General features: G+C 46.3%; 1 protein-coding gene across 4 annotated transcripts in view; it reads right to left on the reverse strand.

Annotated features, from left to right (window-relative positions):
• The window catches only part of LOC135552749 (MAP/microtubule affinity-regulating kinase 4-like), a 60,687-nt gene that overhangs the window by 37,075 nt on the left and 4,314 nt on the right, over positions 1 to 19,298 (reverse strand). For all 4 annotated transcript variants that reach the window (XM_064984563.1, XM_064984566.1, XM_064984564.1 and 1 more), the window contains exons 2-3: positions 7,023 to 7,220; positions 4,135 to 4,188 (exon numbers count right to left, since the gene is read on the reverse strand). In XM_064984563.1, coding sequence (XP_064840635.1) covers positions 4,135 to 4,188; positions 7,023 to 7,220 — 252 coding nt within the window. The remainder of the gene's footprint in view (positions 1 to 4,134; positions 4,189 to 7,022; positions 7,221 to 19,298) is intronic.

The following is a 19,298-nucleotide window of genomic DNA, read 5'->3' on the forward strand; positions in this document are numbered from 1 at the left end:
GGATGTCTGCAAAGTGATAGTAGCTAACTAATTGTGAACAGTATAATTTGCAGTGGCTGGTGCCAGCCATATCTGTGTCCGCGGTTGACTAATAATACCTTACACAGAGCCACAATCGATAGCTGTGTGTTTTAAATGGATTAAATTGTCCTAAGTAAGAGCCTGCTCCTGTTGTGCTGACAGGGTGGAAGCACAACGAGGCTAAAGTGTAGGTCAACAGATGACGGTTTGGTCCGAATATGTGCAACAGACAAAGATCACCTCGTCAGAAGTCTGTGAGAAGATGGTTGATCAAAACATGTTTGCCTAGCAACAGGGAAGCATGAGTGTGATGTCATCTGCATCAATCCTCACATGGAAGGTGTGAATGCCTCACCATGCTCATCAGCACGTATGGACCCTCTCAGTAGCAACTGGACTGATTATGATGAGTGACTGGAGCTGCGTCTCAAATGGCACCCTATTCCCTATATAGTGCACTATACAGTGCATTCGGAAAGCATTCAGACCCCTTCACTTTTTTCCACATGTTGTTACGTTACAGCCTTATTCTAAAATTGATTAAATCAGTGTTTTCCCTCAATCTAAACACACTACTCCATAAAGACAAAGCAAAAACTGTTTAGAAATGTTTGCAAATTTCTTAAAAATAAAAAATAAAATATCCCATTCACATAAGTATTCAGACCCTTTACTCAGTACTTTGTTGAAACACCTTTGGCATGGATTACAGCCTCAAGCTTTCTTGGGTATGATGCTACAAGCTTGGCACACCTTGATTTGGGGAGTTTCTCCCATTCTTCTCTGCAGATCCTCTCAAGTTCTGTCAGGTTGGATGGGGAGCCTCACTGCACAGTTATTTTCAGGTCTCTCAAGAGATGTTTGATCGGGTTCAAGTCCGGGCTATGGCTGGGCACTTAAGGACAGTCAGAGACCTGTCCCAAAGCCATTCCTGCGTTGTCTTGGCTGTGTGCTTAGAGTCGTTGTCCTGTTGGAAGGTGAACCTTTGCCCTAGTCTGTGGTCCTGATTACTCTGGAGCAGACTTGACACTCAGCATTCAGGCCAAAGAGTTCAATCTTAGTTTCATCAGACCAGAGAATATTGTTTCCCATGGTCTGAGTCCTTTAGGTGCCTTTTGGCAAACTCCAAGCGGGCTCCAAGCATGTGCCTTTTACTGAGGAGTGGCTTCCGTCTGGCCACTCTACCATAAAGGCCTGATTGGTGGAGTGCTGCAGAGATGGTTGTCCTTCTGGAAGGTTCTCCCATTTCCACAGAGGAACTCTGGAGCTCTGTCAGAGTGACCATTGGGTTTTTGGTCACCTCCCTGACCAAGGCTCTTCTCCCCCGATTGCTTAGTTTGGCCAGGTGGTCAGCTCTAGAAGGAGTCTCTGTGGTTCCAAACTTCTTCCATTTAAGAATGATGGAGCCCACTGTGTTCTTGGGGACCTTCAATGCTGCAGACATTTTTGGTACCTTTCTCCAGGTCTGTGCCTTGACACAATCCTGTCTCGGAGCTCTACAGACAATTCCTTCGTCCTCATGGCTTTGTTTTTTGCAAAGGACATGTATTGTCAATTGTGGGACCTTATATAGACATGTGTGTGCCTTTCTAAATTATGTCCAATCAATTGAATTTACCACAGGTCAACTCCAATCAAGATGTAGAAACATCTCAAGGATGATCAATGGAAACAGGATGCACCGGAGCTCAATTTCGAGTCTCGTAGCAAAGAGTCTGAATACTTATGTAAATAAGGTATTTCTATCTTTTATTTTTAATACATTTAAAAAAAAACTGTTTTCGCTTTGTCATTATGAGGTATTATGTGTAGATTGATGAGGATTATTTATTTTTTTAATACATTTTAGAATAAGGCTGTAATGTAACAAAATGTAGAAAAAGTCAAGGGGTCTGAATACTTTCCGAATGCACTTTAGGGAATAGGGTACAAAAGGGACGCACCATGGGAATAAGCCTGTATGATGTGTGGTCAAACCAAGCTCAGGTCTGCTGTTCAATTGCCTCAAAATGAGGAGGCACATACATACACGATTCAATATATGTCTCTGTCCTCCGTTGGTTTTGTCTGAAGAAAGCCTACTACAGTCATACGAGGTCGGGCCAGTATACTAATCTGATTACAGCTTCTCTATGCAATGTATCTATACATAGGCTCCGTCTGCCCATGATCTCTGAGCACACTGGACAGTTATGTGCATCGCTCCATGCTTAAATAGAAATCCACTTAGTTCCACTGAGGGGCAACACATGATACAGCAGCACCTTCCTACAGTTCTCTCTATCATGTAGGCCTATGGACAGCAACATTATCATTGCATAGTTGTCAATGTTCCAAAATCATTGCCCCATCACTCCCATGGATTTGTAGCTAGTGGTGGCTAAAGCTAGCTGACGTTTGTAATGGCTGTTTAGAGAAAACAGATTATGGATTATAGGGATGTGCATATTTCCCTTTTAAGAAGATTCAATACGCATCTAAATACATGGACTACGATCCAGGAATGACATGTTTTGGTTAGAAACGATGGGGTGCGATTAGAGAATGTGTGTTTGTGTGGTGTGTAAATGATGTATGTCAGCACCTGAGCAGTGCCATAAGGGAGACCTGGGCATCTACCACTCCACTACCACTATCAGATTATTGGGGCAATGTAGACTGTTTTTTGTCCCCCCACTTTGGTTCTGAAATCACCATCACCTACTAATTAACTTGTCATTTTTGCAGTTTAAGTGTTTTAGTTATTAATGTATCAATATTTATTGTTTACAAATTAGCTATGACATAGCCAATGAATATATAGCACAATTTTGGATGTCAACCCCAACTCAAAATTGAATGGTTTTGACTGTTTGGAAGATTTTATGGAGAGATCTTCTCTTCTCCTCTCGCTTCGGCCATGCAGTGCGCCTCGCACATGTGATTGCTGTCCTTGTTATGAAATTATCAACTTTACCCTGTATATAAAAGAAATGACCATATACACTGATTGTTTAAAGAAAAACTACCAAAACTATTGCTGATGGTGAACCTGAACAATCAGCAGGTATAGCCAGATCAGAGTTGTGTCTCGAGTAGATTACTTTTTATTCGTTTTTTTTGCAAGCCATTTTAGCATTAGAATGCTGAAGGTGCCGCATGTGAATCGCTACATCCCCAATGGATAACAGTTTCTCCTCTATCTGAGAAATAGACTACTTTCACAGTTAGGAACCATCTCAAATCCAAATGGTAAAATCCTGAACTTCCCCTTTAACTGGCCCTGAAATCACTGGTATGTATGCAGCAAAATTATTAGTGCAATCCGGGATCCTTATGTTGTCCCTACCCTAAACCCTGACACCTACCCCAGTGTTCCCAAACTCGGTCCTCAGGAGCCCAAGGGGTGCACATTTTAGTTTTTTGTCCTAACACTACACAGCCGATTCAAATTATCAAAGCTTGATGTTAGTTGATTATTTGAATCAGCTGAGTAGTGCCAGGGCAAAAACCAGAACGTGCACCCCTTGGGGTCCCGAGGACCGAGTTTGGGAATCCCTGCCTTACCCCAACCATAACACCATCCTTAACCATTTTAAATTTCAACTTCAATGGGGTAGGGACACCCCAAGGATTCTAGATAGCAAGTACCACAGCAAAACCATCAAAACATCCCAGACACTATAAGCCTCCTAGAACTTAGAATGAGGTCAAAGGTTAGGCCATTGCATCATCTCACTGGCCAAATGTCCACCTAAACAATCACACAGGAGTCCACTTCCTGTCACTGTATATTGACATTAGCCTAGTTGTTTAGCCTAGATAGTAGCCTAGGAGAGAAAGTTATCAGCTGTGTAGGAACAGAGTGCAGACAGAGTGCAGGTCAGCATAATATAGTCAATATCAAAACAAAAACCATGACGTTAGGAAGGTTACATTCAAGCTGTTACATTCAAGGTAACCATCATTAACTCAAATGTCATGAAGAGAATGGTTCTCAATGCCTCTTGATGCTGTTTGTGTCTTGCAAAACTGTGTGACGTCGCATGCTTTGTTAGGCCTCGTTGCCGGATAAGAGTTTTAATCATTGCATCTCCAAACTGTTTCTCATGACAACCACACAACAGCACTCACCTTCTGTAGGCTGGTCGGGTTGAGCTGGTTTTTGTCAATGATCTTTATTGCAACCTGAAAAGGCGAGAGACAAATCCTTACAATCAGTGATACCAAAACAGTGACATATTCAAGAGCATTAGTAGATCTCAAAGCTCAAACTCCAAAACAAACCAACAGGTCATAAGGCCCCATAAATGGCTGAACAGCGTGATTTGTCTCGGTCAAAGTGTGAGTGAGACTAGGACTGTAATGGTTCACTACACACTGCCCTCCAAATGATCCCATTCCATGTCATTAGGTTGAACTTTATGGCAATCCTGTGTAATTATACACCTAAAAACGTGGGTCATGACTTGGGCTAACGTTAAATTATGTTTACAACTACACAGGCTTAAAAGTCATGACAGACTAGAACAAACCCAGTCTTGTTCTGTCCAAAATGTAAGGGATAATCTCTAAAACTACACCAACCATCCATCCAGCCCATATGTTCCATGCTCTCACCACAACCAGCCTGTCAAATGGCTTATTACAAACCTCATTGGCCGTGTGCGCTATTCCTACCAGCCAAACCCCATTCTTCAGTCAAGTACCCACTTCTCTACCCCAGCCTCACCCCTCAGTTTAGCCCATCCACACCTCCAGCCCCCCAGCCCAGTCCAGCCTCACCCCTCAGTCTAGCCCATCCACACTTCCAGCCCCTCCAGCCCAGTCCAGCCTCACCCCTCAGTCTAGCCCATCCACACCTCCAGCCCCCCAGCCCAGTCCAGCCTCACCCCTCAGTCTAGCCCATCCATACCTCCAGCCCCCCAGACCAGTCCAGCCTCACCCCTCAGTCAAGCCCATCCACACCTTCAGCCCCCCAGCCCAGTCTAGCCCATCCACACCTCCAGCCCAGTCCAGCCTCACCCCTCAGTCTAGCCCATCCACACCTCCAGCCCAGTCCAGCCTCACCCCTCAGTCTGGCCCTTCCACACCTCCAGCCCAGTCCAGCCTCATCCCTCAGTCTAGCCCATCCCTCAGTCTAGCCCATCCACACCTCCAGCCCCCCAGCCCAGTCCAGCCTCACCCCTCAGTCAAGGCCATCCACACCTTCAGCCCCCCAGCCCAGTCTAGCCCATCCACACCTCAAGCCCAGTCCAGCCTCACCCCTCAGTCTAGCCCATCCACACCTCCAGCCCAGTCCAGCCTCACCCCTCAGTCTGGCCCATCCACACCTCCAGCCCAGTCCAGCCTCACCCCCCAGTCTAGCCCATCCACACCTCTAGCCCAGTCCAGTCTCACCTCTCAGTCTAGCCCATCCACACCTCCAGCCCCCCAGCCCAGTCTCACCCCTCAGTCTAGCCCATCCACACCTTCAGCCCCCCAGCCCAGTCCAGCCTCACCCCCAGTCTAGCCCATCCACACCTCCAGCCCAGTCCAGCCTCACCCCTCAGTCTAGCCCATCCACACCTCCAGCCCCCCAGCCCAGTCCAGCCTCCCCCCTCAGTCTAGCCCATCCACACCTCCAGCCCCCCAGCCCAGTCCAGCCTCACTCCTCAGTCTAGCCCGTCCACACCTCCAGCCACCCAGCCCAGTCCAGCCTCACTCCTCAGTCTAGCCCATCCACACCTCCAGCCCCCCAGCCCAGTCTAGCCTCACCCTTCAGTCTAGCCCATCCACATCTCCAGCCCCCCAGTCTAGCCCATCCACACCTCCAGCCCAGTCCAGCCTCCCCCTCAGTCTAGCCCATCCACACCTTCAGCCCAGTCCAGCCTCCCCCTCAGTCTAGCCCATCCACACCTCCAGCCCAGTCCAGCCTCCCCCTCAGTCTAGCCCATCCACACCACCAGCCCAGTCCAGTCTCACCCCTCAGTCTAGCCCATCCACACCACCAGCCCAGTCCAGTCTCACCCCCCAGTCTAGCCCATCCATACCACTAGCCCAGTCCAGCCTCACCCCTCAGTCTAGCCCATCCCACACCTCCAGCCCCCCAGCCCAGTCTAGCCTCACCCCTCAGTCTAGCCCATCCACATCTCCAGCCCCCCAGCCTAGTCCAGCCTCGTCTAGCCCATCCACACCACTAGCCCAGTCCAGCCTCACCCCCCAGTCTAGCCCATCCACACCTTCAGCCCAGTCCAGCCTCCCCCTCAGTCTAGCCCATCCACACCTCCAGCCCAGTCCAGTCTCACCCCTCAGTCTAGCCCATCCACACCACTAGCCCAGTCCAGCCTCACCCCTCAGTCTAGCCCATCCACACCTCCAGCCCCCAGCCCAGTCTAGCCTCACCCCTCAGTCTAGCCCATCCACATCTCCAGCCCCCCAGCCTAGTCCAGCCTCGTCTAGCCCATCCACACCACTAGCCCAGTCCAGCCTCACCCCCCAGTCTAGCCCCTCCACACCTTCAGCCCAGTCCAGCCTCCCCCTCAGTCTAGCCCATCCACACCTCCAGCCCAGTCCAGCCTCCCCCCTCAGTCTAGCCCATCCACACCACCAGCCCAGTCCAGCCTCACCCCTCAGTCTAGCCCATCCACACCACCAGCCCAGTCCAGTCTCACACCCCAGTCTAGCCCATCCACACCACCAGCCCAGTCTAGCCCATCCACACCACCAGCCCAATCCAGTCTCACCCCTCAGTCTAGCCCATCCACACCACCAGCCCAGTCCAGTCTCACCCCCCAGTCTAGCCCATCCACACCACTAGCCCAGTCCAGCCTCACCCCTCAGTCTAGCCCATCTACACCTCCAGCCCTCCAGCCTCACCCCTCAGTCTAGCCCATCCACACCTCCAGCCTCCCCCTCAGTCTAGCCCATCCACACCACCAGCCCAGTCCAGTCTCACCCCTCAGTCTAGCCCATCCACACCACCAGTCCAGTCTCACCCCTCAGTCTAGCCCATCCACACCACCAGCCCAGTCCAGTCTCACCTCTTTGCCCGTCAAGATATGCCTGGCCAGCTTGACCTTGGCGAAGTTGCCCTTGCCGATGGTCTTGAGCAGACGGTAGTTGCCGATGTGCGGCTGCTCGTCCGAACATGAGGCGATAGAGTTCCGGCATCGTGCTCCGAGTGATCTGCTCGACCAACCGGTGCTTTTCTCAGAGCGGCTCGTCGAGAGAGAGGTATGCTGGGAAAAGAGACAGGGGTCATAAACACAATCCAAAACAATCTAGCTGCATCGCATCTTGACATCAATGGCGTGAAATCACATTCTGGGCCAATAGATGATTCTAGAACACATACAATTGATTTAAGCACACATCATCTAAGAAATTCTGGTGATCTAGAACCCCCAAATGTCTACACATCTGAAACTACCAAAGGCAACATTTGTAATGGTTTTGTGTAATGTAATTGTTCATGTCGATTGTTAAGTGGCCATGAGTAATGCATCAGTGTCGGTTGAGAAAAACCTGTTGATGGGATTAGAGAACGCTATTGGGCTGATAGTAAATACTGAGTAGCGCCAAGCTAGCTAGCACATTAACACATATGGGTTAGCAGTGGCTCATGAGGCCTGTGGAAGCCAAGGAAGGCAGCTAATCTCATTCCACCCCACATTGCTGGCATTCTTCACACGCATGCTCCTCAGGTCATAAAATAGAAACGAGTATCGTGGCCCAATTTGGCATCTCCTAATCGATCTGCTCTGGAATGCTCGACACCACACTGTAGCGCACGGCAAGCTGCGTTCACATGCCAACGCGACATGACAGCTCAACATTCCTCCTACACAGAGCCCTGGCTCATTGGGTTACCCATCGGAGCATGTTCCAAGTCAACAAAGCATAAATGGAGAGTTTGGATAACACAATCTATGACAGCATTTATTAGAATCATTTCAAATAACTATCAACATTTTGAGAATAGTTTGGATAAGAGTCACAGCATGGTGTTCCTGAAGCAACAGTGTCATTTCAGAGAGATTACACTTTACAACTTGGTGTCACTAATGACTTTAGGATACAGTGCCAATGCAGGAGAATTAAGAAAAAGAGAGGGAGGAGGGAAGGGGGAAGTGGAGGGACAAGGTTAAAATATTTTTCATCAACTGAATAATTTAGGTGAGGTGTGGTGAGGGTAGGGACATGTGGGGCCCCTAATGGAATAGGGCAGGAGAGGGGTGCATTCGGGTGGTTTCTAAGATGTGACCTTTTTCCTTTCCTAGTAATTTTACCTTGATCTTACTTGAAAAGATCACAGTGTTCAAGGTAAAGTGGGTAGGAAAAGGAAAAGCGAGAAGAGGATCACGTTTGAATGAATCAAACCGTCCTCATTTACTCCTCGTTCACTCTGATGTCTATAAACTGAAATATAAATCCTGAATGAAGTAACATTTGACCATGTATCCATGAACTCACTATATCCAGGAACTCACTATAATGAAGATAATTATGATTTTGTGGTATATAAATCGTGTTACGCCAACGTTTCAGCGAACATCCCGAAATTAGTTTAAACAGTCAAACCACGACATTATCTTTAAACGGAGCTATGACGACATTAATCAACAACGCTTCCGCAAAGAATACTCCTCTTCATCCTTGGCAAACTAACGTAGGTAAGGACTAATAGAGCGTCCTTCCCTTGATCATTCAATAAATCTGAAAGCAGTTTTCCTTGCTACCTGTCAAAAATGCCCAGGTCACTTAAGGCATTAGGAACTTTGAATAGCCTCAACGGACTATTCAATGCACCCAGAGAGATAGACGTGAGATTAAAAAGACAGATGCAAGCGGGGTGAGGCCCACAATCTCATCAGTATCCCCAAGCACAACCAGTTCCCAGCTTCAGACCACAGCCAGGGTAGCACAGGGAAGGCATAGTGTATAACCTTCTGACAGAATAGTGCACAGGAGAGATCCCGCAGCCTGACTGAGACCAACTGTCTTTCTTTAAAACACACACGTCATTACCGGCCGTGACCGGGAGTTTCATGGGGCGGCGCACAGTTGGCCCAGCATCGTCCGGGCTAGGGGAGGGTTTGGCCGGAGGGGCTTTACTTGGCTCATCGCGCTCTAGCAACTCCTTGTGGCGGGCTGGGCGCCTGCAGAATGACTTCAGTCGTCAGCTGAACGGTGTTTCCTCGGACACATTGGTGCAGCTGGCTTCCGGGTTAAGCGGGCGGATGTTAAGAAGCGCAGTTTGGCAGGTAATGTTTCGTAGGACGCATGGCTCGACCTTTGCCCTTCCCGAGCCCGTTGGGGAGTTGCAGTAAACTTTTTTTTTAAAGAACGCAAACATGCTGTCACGACTCCGACCGAAGGTGGCTCCCCTTCCCGTTCGGGTGGAGCTCGGCGGTCGTCGTCGCCGGCCTACTAACTGCCACTGATTATTTTCTCCCCCTCCTTATGTGTTTATTGAGTACACCTGTTTTGAGTTGGTTATAATTAGTGAGGCTTTATTAGTCAACCGGCCCGCCTGGTTCTTTGTGCGGGATTGATTATTGTATCCCTGGTGTTTGCATTAGATGTACATGTTCATGTATTTAGTGCTAGACTGTTTTCGTTTCCCTGTGTCTGGGGCATTTGGTTTGAGCACCCGTAAGTGGGGTGACCATAGTTCACCGTGTGTGCATTAAAGAAAAAGCACTTTATTGAACTCTGCTTTCCTGCGCCTGATTTCACCCTCACGACATCCAGGACTTTACACATGCAGAGACATCAACTTACACAACCATAAATGTGCAATGCACAAGCAAGCGCACAAGCCTTAACCCCAGATCAGCACATCAGGTGAAACAGAGCACTTGGTGCTGCATCAGACTACTCTTGGCAGAGCCCTTACAACCCCCCCATCCCCCTCAACCAGTCTGGTTTATCACTCCTCTCATCCACCTGTTCCCATGTCGTGTCCCTCGCTCGTTCGCTCCCAAGGGAAGGAGGAGAGCTCCTATTGGGCATCGTCTCTAACCGAGCTCCATTGTCCCTGCCTGCATCCCTATCCCGCTGGGTGTGACAAGCCCTCAAGTTAGCCTCCTCCCCTTCATCTCCCCAAAAAACAAATCAATTCAGCTCCCTCTCCTCTCCACACCTGAGCCCAACCCTCTTTTGTCTAGTGTTGGTATATTTCTCTCATTTTCAGCCAACCTCACAATCTGGGTTTCTCTCTTTCCCCCACCCCTTTCCATTTTCCCCTTTCAAGGAGATCCCATCGATTCTCTCTCTCCGCCCGATTGCCACGCCAATGCATTCAGATAGAGGGATGAAGGCTGAGGGCAGAGGGCTGAGTACGAGATGGTGTCGCTGATACATACATAGAGAGACTGGAAAGGTGGGTGGGGCAAGACTAGAGAGACATTTGGCATAGGGCGGCTGGGGATACTCTAACCCCAATAAAACAGAATCGCATCTTGATATCCAAGCTAGGACGTCCTTCTGCACCGTTTTCCTAAAACCAAACTGTCCATTGTTTCAATCCACACCTTTTCTAATGAAACAACGCAGGATGCATGTTGTAGCAGTCCAACAGAGTAGGGTCACAGACAAGTCTTGGAGGTGAAACTGAACAACAACAAAAACGTCAACAACAAAAAACAAGTGACTATAAGCCTGTGATTTTTACTTGTTTGTTGCTACAACAATGTTCTGTGTGGGCCATGAGAACCCTGGAGGGTGAAGGCCAGAATAATCAAGTGTGAGAGATTGGATCCGTTTGAGTGTAAACAATAAGGAATGGATAGAATCTCAAATGTTCCACAAAATAACAGTCAACCAGCTTAAATAAATGGAAGGTGCTGCTGGGTCAAAAGAGAATTCGTCATAGTCAAGTAGATAGAAGGAGATACAGGTCGTGTCATAGCCCACAACTACATCAACAGGAAGTGACATGAACACCAGTACACCAAACAAGTATGCTATACCTGTTTCTAGTCTATGTTCTGTCGCTCTCAACCATGTCCTTATAAAAGAAGCTGGTAAAATAGAGAAAGAATTTCAGGCTCAAGGCTTCACCTCCCTCAGAGGAAAGTAGCCCAGACCCAGTCATGTGATGGCAGCCTGGAGGCACACTCAGTTTCCTGTGCATCACTGGGCAAGGTGAGGGCAGGCCTGAGATATTAGGTCAGTGTGGTAACCTACAAGAAATGCATACAGGCCAATAAAAGCCTGTAAGCGTAGGTTAGCATGAGTGCTAACATGTATAAATCATTCGGATAGGCTACATGGCAATCTGTACCACCTGTGTCTATGGGCATACCACTGTAAACAAATGTGTACCACTTCCATATTTGAGTAAGGCTGGACAGTGCTTGGGGGCTATGTTCGCCTCTGATCACATGGATAGTGTGCGGCATAATAAAACAATAGGAGGCATCCTGCTGAACTTTGCTGTGCAGTTTGCCTGACGTGGGTGGGGAGGGATGATGATTGGTCAGGGTTACACCATCCCGCCACCACGCATTCCGTCTTTGCACAATGCCCTCCACCCCATAACCCCCTCTCAGACTTACTCTCTCTGCCTGTGATGGGTGTTTCACTCAGACTGGATCTGTCCATAGAGTATAATCTCACTGTAACCTTAAGAAAAATATGATGGCATATGAATTGTTACTAATGACAAAATCTATGTCCCTCTTACCAATGTGGATGGTTGGAATGTCTCTGTTCATAAATGCTTGAAATATATCCTCTCTCGCACCCATCTAAGAGGACTTGGGCAACAGGAAGTTCTGACACTACCCAGCGTCACTTACTGTCCTGAAGAGCACGGTGACATGCCACGTTGTCACATCATCAAACTGTGCAGTGTTTCCTGGACTGGCTGACAAGGAAATCCAGCTTGGTAAAAAACTGTGTGAATATGACAGCGTCCAAAAATGTTGATTATCTTTGGCCAAAACATCTATCCCAATATTCACTGGCAGGCAGCTGCATTAGGGAACCTGACTGAACCAATATTAGGCTACTTTACTCACTGGCACCAAGCTAGTAGATGCATTGACAGATCTTTTGCTCTGTCGTGCATAAATCAGACTGAAATAGTGAACTAGAGTTTCTTCTGCCCGTATCAATCCCCATCAATAACTTTTAGTTCCACAGCAGTTACATGTCAGTACATTTTCACACAAAACCTGCTTTGCCGGGTGGCGCAGTGGTTAAGGGCTGTACTGCAGCGCCAGCTGTCCCATCAGAGACTCTGGGTTCGCGCCCAGGCTCTGTCGTAACCGGCCGCGACGGGGGGTCCGTGGAGCGACGCACAATTGGCCTAGCGTCGTCCGGGTTAGGGAGGGCTCAGTGTGCGCTAACACCAGGTACACGGTGTTTCCTCCGGCACATTGGCGGCTGGCTTCCGGGTTGGATGTGCGCTACTACAACAATTGGATACCACGCAATTGGGGAGAAAAAGGGGTAAAATTAAAAAAAATAAAACGATTTTAAAAAACCCTGCTTTGCCGTTAATCCAGAGCATTGACTGATCTTTTGGCAAATACCATTGTGTTGGTTGAGGGCAGATTAGTTTGCAGCAATGACCTAACCTGCTCTATTCTCTGGGTGTCCCAGACAGTCTGCTCAGCTGCCTGCCAGTGAATTCTACAGCATGACTCATGACTGAATGTACTCTCCTCAGTCAGTCCAGTCTGTAAACTACCACTGGGGTTTTACCAGAACCATGAGCAACAGAGCTGAGAAGCCACTGCGGATAATGGCTCCAGAACACTAGACACACACAGGCACTGCAGCCAGTGTTGTTCAAAGCACACGTCTCACCTTGGCGTCAGATGAGAAGCCCAAACAAAACCTTGAAATATGAAGACCATGTGCTAACGGCAAAGAACACTACAGCAGGAAAGGTCCATACCCTCAGGGCTTGTACCCTAACCAATATAATACTAGAATAACCCCTCAAGCTATCATCAGGATCATTCAATCCTAAGTATATCTCAGCACCAGAAGAGGTGAGAAGTCTTTCCCAAAAGTACTTGTATGAAGAGCAGAAGAGAATGAGGGTCAAACTTGAATAACTTAACAATCTGCCTCTGAGGAGTGCCTGAAGCCTCCACATCCAGTACTACTTCAACAAATGCGTTCAAAACAAAATGGCCACACACACAATCCCACTTTCAAATCTCTCATAGGATAAGCTTCTATACAAACTAAGCAACTTACAGATACAAATCTGTTCATGATGTATTAGGTGACAGGTTTGGGGATTCCTTCCCTTGAAGTGAATTTTCCATTGCAACAAGTCCAATAATCCCCCACATAGGCACGTGCTAGTAACACAAACACACATCAACAGAGACAGATGAAAAGAGAGAACTGAACTCTACCAGCAAGCACTTCTGCTTATTTATGTTGCCTTATTTCTCGCTGTGTCAGATATCCGTCTCTTTTTCTCTCATCCGACACACAAACCAAACACACAGTCTGCTCAGTCAGGTTCTCTAATCAATGCAACTGAGAAGCCTGAAATGAATTTAACTGATGCTCTTATCCAAAGCCACTTACAGTGCACTGCACAGCCTACACAGTACATCTATACAACACTGCCATAAGAAACAGCCTAAACACCAGCAAGAACACAGGAGCACTGGCTCAGAGAGACAGGGCCATTAGCCTTCAATAGGAAGGTTCATTTTACTACAGTATGCAACGTGTGAAGCCAGATGCTTTGCTCACAGAACAAAACGCTGTCACAAGACTGGCCTATCACTGTAAGCCTAACATATTGCTCAACTTTTGCAATTATGCTCTGGTCATAACCCCACACAGGAGTCGCATGGAACACATGCCTATCTGACCTTCTGTTGAAGACGTTTCCAACATCAACAGATGCTTAACGTCGAGGCCAGGGGAGGACAAGCAGTACCGTGCAGTGAGACTGAGTAGGTTTATGTAAATAGGATAGATTCTACCATGTTCTATGAGTCCCCTATAAAAATAAAATATGACACTAGGCATGAAATTAAACTAGGACTAATGACTCTACCATCTATATCAACAGCTACAAGCCTAGTGTCTTCAATGAGGACTGAATCTTACATTTTCCAATAATCATTCATCCAGATTAAATCATTTGTAATTATGAACTTTAGGTGAAAAATCTTTCCACAAAAAGGCCATTCCTTTTTTCTAAATCCAGACAATGCTCAATTTCACAGTGACCCTTCAGTTGTGGAAATTGAAACAGTTCACCCAACAGACAACCTTTTGACTTGAATGTGACACTTCTGTAATGTTCACTCAATTCATCCAGCTGAAATCTATTCCAAACTCAATGAAAATGTAGCAGTCGAACACAGGAGTGGAATGCTCTAGCGCAGCCTAGTCGCTCTGGAAAGCGACAGTAGGCCCCAGGTGGAACAGATGTCTTACATGCTGACCAGACCACGTGCATGCGTATGCATGCACCATCGCGCGCATGTTGATTTTTTTCCTCCCACACCAGATGCGATCAGAACACGCAGATTGAAATATCAAAACAAACTCAGAACCAATTATATTAATTTGGGGACAGGTCAAAAAGCATTAAACATTTATGAAAATGTAGCTAGTTAGCTTGCTGTTGCTAGCTCATTTGTCCTAGGATATAAACATTGGGTTGTTATTTAACTTGAAATGCCACAACCTACCGGAGTTTAACCTCAGTTCAGCTCTCAATCACCCACATGAGTATATGCTCCTAAAAACCAATGAGGAGATGGGAGAGGCGGGACTTGCAGCGCGTCGAGCGTCACAAATAGAACCAAGTTCTATTTTAGTGCCTGGCTACGCAGACGCTCGCGAGCATTGTGGGTGCAATGATTGAATAACATGTATGTGTAAATGTATTTTGCAACGCTGGCACAAGAGACGCGTCTGGTCGGGTCAGCATATTATGCATCGCTAGGTAACCTAGTTAGCTAGAGCTGGACAATATGGACAAAATATCATATCACAATATTTTTCACGGCATGGCGATATTTGAGGGTATTTACATTTTTCTGAATATTAAAAGATCTTAATAGGCTTTATGAGTAATGCATGACACTAGGAAGGCCACACATTCATTCTAAGGGATTTTATTGGTCTTTCTCGGTTCTGATGGTTTTATACTCAACCAAACTAGGACAAAATTGACAGTGAGGTAGTCCAATTTGTAGAACTTTGCATTTATTTAGCACTGTATCAAAATACCTTAATAGATGGTATTGTAAAAATGTGGATCCATACCAGTATACCGGTCTTCGCAATATATCGCCCAGCCCCACACTCAGACCTGGAGACACACAGGTAAAGTGACACCCGAGTGCAGCGGTTACGTAACAGAGCAGGGAGCTGTGTGCGAATGTTCTTGAAGCAATTTAAATAGACTCCTGTCCTGACAGCTTTCACACTAAACCAGTTCAACACAACCAAAGCTAGCCTGATACTTAGGCTTACTTGGTCATTTAAATGGGAGTAAATCAAGTTCATTTCTACTAGACGATGGTCATCTTTAACAAGATGAGCAGGTCAAGTATAGCCCACCATTGATACAAGGTACTGTTCAATGCAAATCAACAGACTGAACAATCCTATGTGACCTGCATATCTTCAATGGGATTTGAGGAGTCCTTTTCATGTAGACAGCCAAATCATGAATCCATCAATCCAAGGCCACACAATGGCTTTGTTCTGTGCCACCAAGAAAAACCTGTTAATTCATTCAGACCTGCATGTGGTTACATTATAGAGGCTTGTGAATTATTTGCAAAGGGGACAAACTATTGACAGGTAAATAAAACAAAACACTTTTATGCAAAATGTATGACTAAAAGTTTGTTCACAATATTGAGCGGTCTCTGTACATTTGCAAGCTGAGCTGGATAAGAAATGTAGAGGGAAGTAAAGGTAGTGATCAAAACAACAGAAACAGGGCCTACATGGGCTCCATTCATGGGACTGGCTGGGCAACTGGAGAGTAATGGTCACTCTACCAGATGGTGCTGATTGAAGCCAGAGAACAGGGGCATACAGAGGATGTCACAATGCAGGGGGGTGGGAAACTGTACCAGCCCGAAGACAGCATTAGTCGCCTGACTCAAAACGACTTGGATCCCTGGGACGTGCTGGAGCGGGAGGTGCGAAGCGACTGCGATTATGCAAATCTCAAATCTGGATGACGAATGTGTGCCACCATGTGTGTTGTTAGGTTTATTATTCAAGTTATGATGATAGGGAGATAATATGCCTTTGAATAAGCATCATTAGCCTGCCCTACATACCAAATTCCTTTGCTCTACAGACATGGATTTACATTGATTAGGCTTACATAGAGTGATGTACAAAGATTTAGGTAGATGTCTCACACAAGGGCACAACAAAGTGAAACCCCACCTGGAGTTAACATCATGTCATATTCTGGTCAGTAGTCTATTTACTGTGTAGGCCTATCTATTCTCGCAGAAAAACTAATGTGGATATTGAAAATGGTCGTTGAATCAACTGTTTACTGAGCCAAATATGCTACTCTCAGCCCTGTTCAAGAAATTCCGCATTTTAGGCCAACAGCCTCACAGGTCTGTTTTGTTGTTAACAATGATTTACCAAAATCTTAAAATCATGTTGAATCCCCATCCCACCCGACTTTACATACACTACGTCAACCTTCATGCAACACATTTTCACTCTCCCACACACCCCCAGGCTGTCCCAGGCTGTCCCAGGGAATGAGACCAAAGAAGACGATAGAATCTAAAATCATTTTAATTACAGATGGGTCCTTCTCAGAGGTACGGCGCAAGCAACGTGATAGGAGGAGACCGGTGTGAACTTTCTTGTGTTATGCCACCTCCTTTTCTCTCAGCATAGATCTCGGATTTGGAGGGAAGTGGACTGGGAAGCGAAAGTCCCCTAAGTTTCCATTGAGAGATTTCAAACAAAAGGAACGTTTGACCCAGTTGACTCCAAGAGCAGGTCAATCATTTTGATCCCTGACCTGTAACATTTCTGTCACATAAAAGACCACCAACATGTGTTTTTTGTTAAACGGCCAGTGCAGCATACCAAATGTTTTTCCTGTGTAATGTATATACCCACACTATGAGGTTGGAATAACACTGTGAATCTGTGAAAATTATAATGCCCTTTTAGCGTAAGAGCTGTTTGAAACGTCTGTCTAAAATTTCAGCCTGTTCTGCTGGGATCGAGTGTTGGCCTGCCTGGTGACATCACCATGTGGTAAACGAGTTAATAGACGAGTTAATCATATGAAAGAGAGTTCCAAACCACTCTGCCAATAAGAGCTAGTTTTCAGTTATCCCTTCCCCACAAACCACTCTGCCAATAAGAGCTAGTTTTCAGTTATCCCTTCCCAACAAACCACTCTGCCGATAAGAGCTAGTTTTCAGTTATCCCTTCCCCACAAACCACTCTGCCAATAAGAGCTAGTTTTCAGTTATCCCTTCCCCACAAACCACTCTGCCAATAAGAGCTAGTTTTCAGTTATCCCTTCCCCACAAACCACTCTGCCAATAAGAGCTAGATTTCAGTTATCCCTTCCCAACAAACCACTCTGCCAATAAGAGCTAGTTTTCAGTTATCCCTTCCCCACAAACCACTCTGCCAATAAGAGCTAGTTTTCAGTTATCCCTTCCCCACAAACCACTCACAGACAGTTGTGTCAAAATTCTTGAATGAGAAATTGCTCTTTGCTAAGAAGCTATTTGTGTTTCTTTTTGACTACTGTAATTCAAAACAATCACAGTAAGGTACTTAATTTTTACCCCAAAATGATTTGATATGGAGATTAAAAACATCTGCATTGAAACTTTAAGATGTTCATTTGGGGATAGAATAGTATAATATTGTCTCAGTGCAGAAACATTTTGACCATATCAAAAACATTAGGTGTGATGAGAGGAGTCTGCTCATTTGATTATCTGTGCTGTAAAGGTAATCAAGTTTAACAGTGTGGCATCACTACAGACCCAGGTTCGATCCCAAGCTGTATCGCACCCCGGCCGCGACCGTGAGACTCATGAGGCGGCGAACAATCGGACCAGCATCATCTGGGTTAGGGGATGGTTTGGCCTGCCGGGATTTTCTTGTCCCATCGTGCTGTAGTGACTCCTTGTGGCAGGCCAAGCACCTGAAAGCTGACCCCGATCGCCAGCTGGACGGTGTTTCCTCCGAAACATTAGTGTGGCTGGCTTCCTGGTTAAGCTAGCAGTGTCTCAAGAAGCAGTGTGGCTTGGCAGGGTTGTGTTTTGGGGGACGCATGGCTCTCGACCTTCGCCTCTCCTGAGTCTGTAGGGGAGTTGCAGCGATGGGACAAGACTGTAACTATCATTTGGATATCACGAAATTGGGGAGAAAAAAGGGTCAAAGTAAAAAAAAATAATAATAATAAGAAATAGTTTAGCAGTGTCACAATGACAATATTTAAGTCAAATAAAATAAAAGGTTATTGTTACATGCGCCAAATACAACAGGTGTAGACTAACTGTGAAATGTTTGCTACCAAGCCCTTCCCAATGATGCAGAACTAAAAAAATATAAGACAAATAAAAATATTAACACAAGAGGAATAAAATACACAAGAATGGAGCTATATACAGGGAGTACCAGTACCAGATCTATGTGGAGCTATATACAGAGAGTACCAGATCTATGTGGAGCTATATACATGGAGTACCAAGACCAGATCTATGTGGAGCTATATACAGAGAGTACCAGATCTATGTGGAGCTATATACAGGGAGTACCAAGACCAGATCTATGTGGAGCTATATACAGGGAGTACCAGTACCAGATCTATGTGGAGCTATATACAGGGAGTACCAAGACCAGATCTATGTGGAGCTATATACAGGGAGTACCAAGACCAGATCTATGTGGAGCTATATACAGGGAGTACCAGTACCAGATCTATGTGGAGCTATATACAGGGAGTACCAAGACCAGATCTATGTGGAGCTATATACAGGGAGTACCAAGACCAGATCTATGTGGAGCTATATACAAGGAGTACCAAGACCAGATCTATGTGGAGCTATATACAGGGAGTACCAGTACCAGATCTATGTGGAGCTATATACAGGGAGTACCAAGACCAGATCTATGTGGAGCTATATACAGGGGTACGAGGTATTTGAGCTAGATATGTACATGAAGGCAGGGTAAAGAGACGAGGCATCAGGATAGATAATAATACAAGTAAAATAAAGAACAGAGTAGCAGCAGCAAATGATGAGTCTAAAAGTGCCAGTATGTATGTATGTATGTATGTATGTGTGTATGTG

The sequence above is a fragment of the Oncorhynchus masou genome, chromosome 13 (assembly GCF_036934945.1).
Source record: "Oncorhynchus masou masou isolate Uvic2021 chromosome 13, UVic_Omas_1.1, whole genome shotgun sequence".
Classification (NCBI taxonomy): domain Eukaryota; kingdom Metazoa; phylum Chordata; class Actinopteri; order Salmoniformes; family Salmonidae; genus Oncorhynchus; species Oncorhynchus masou.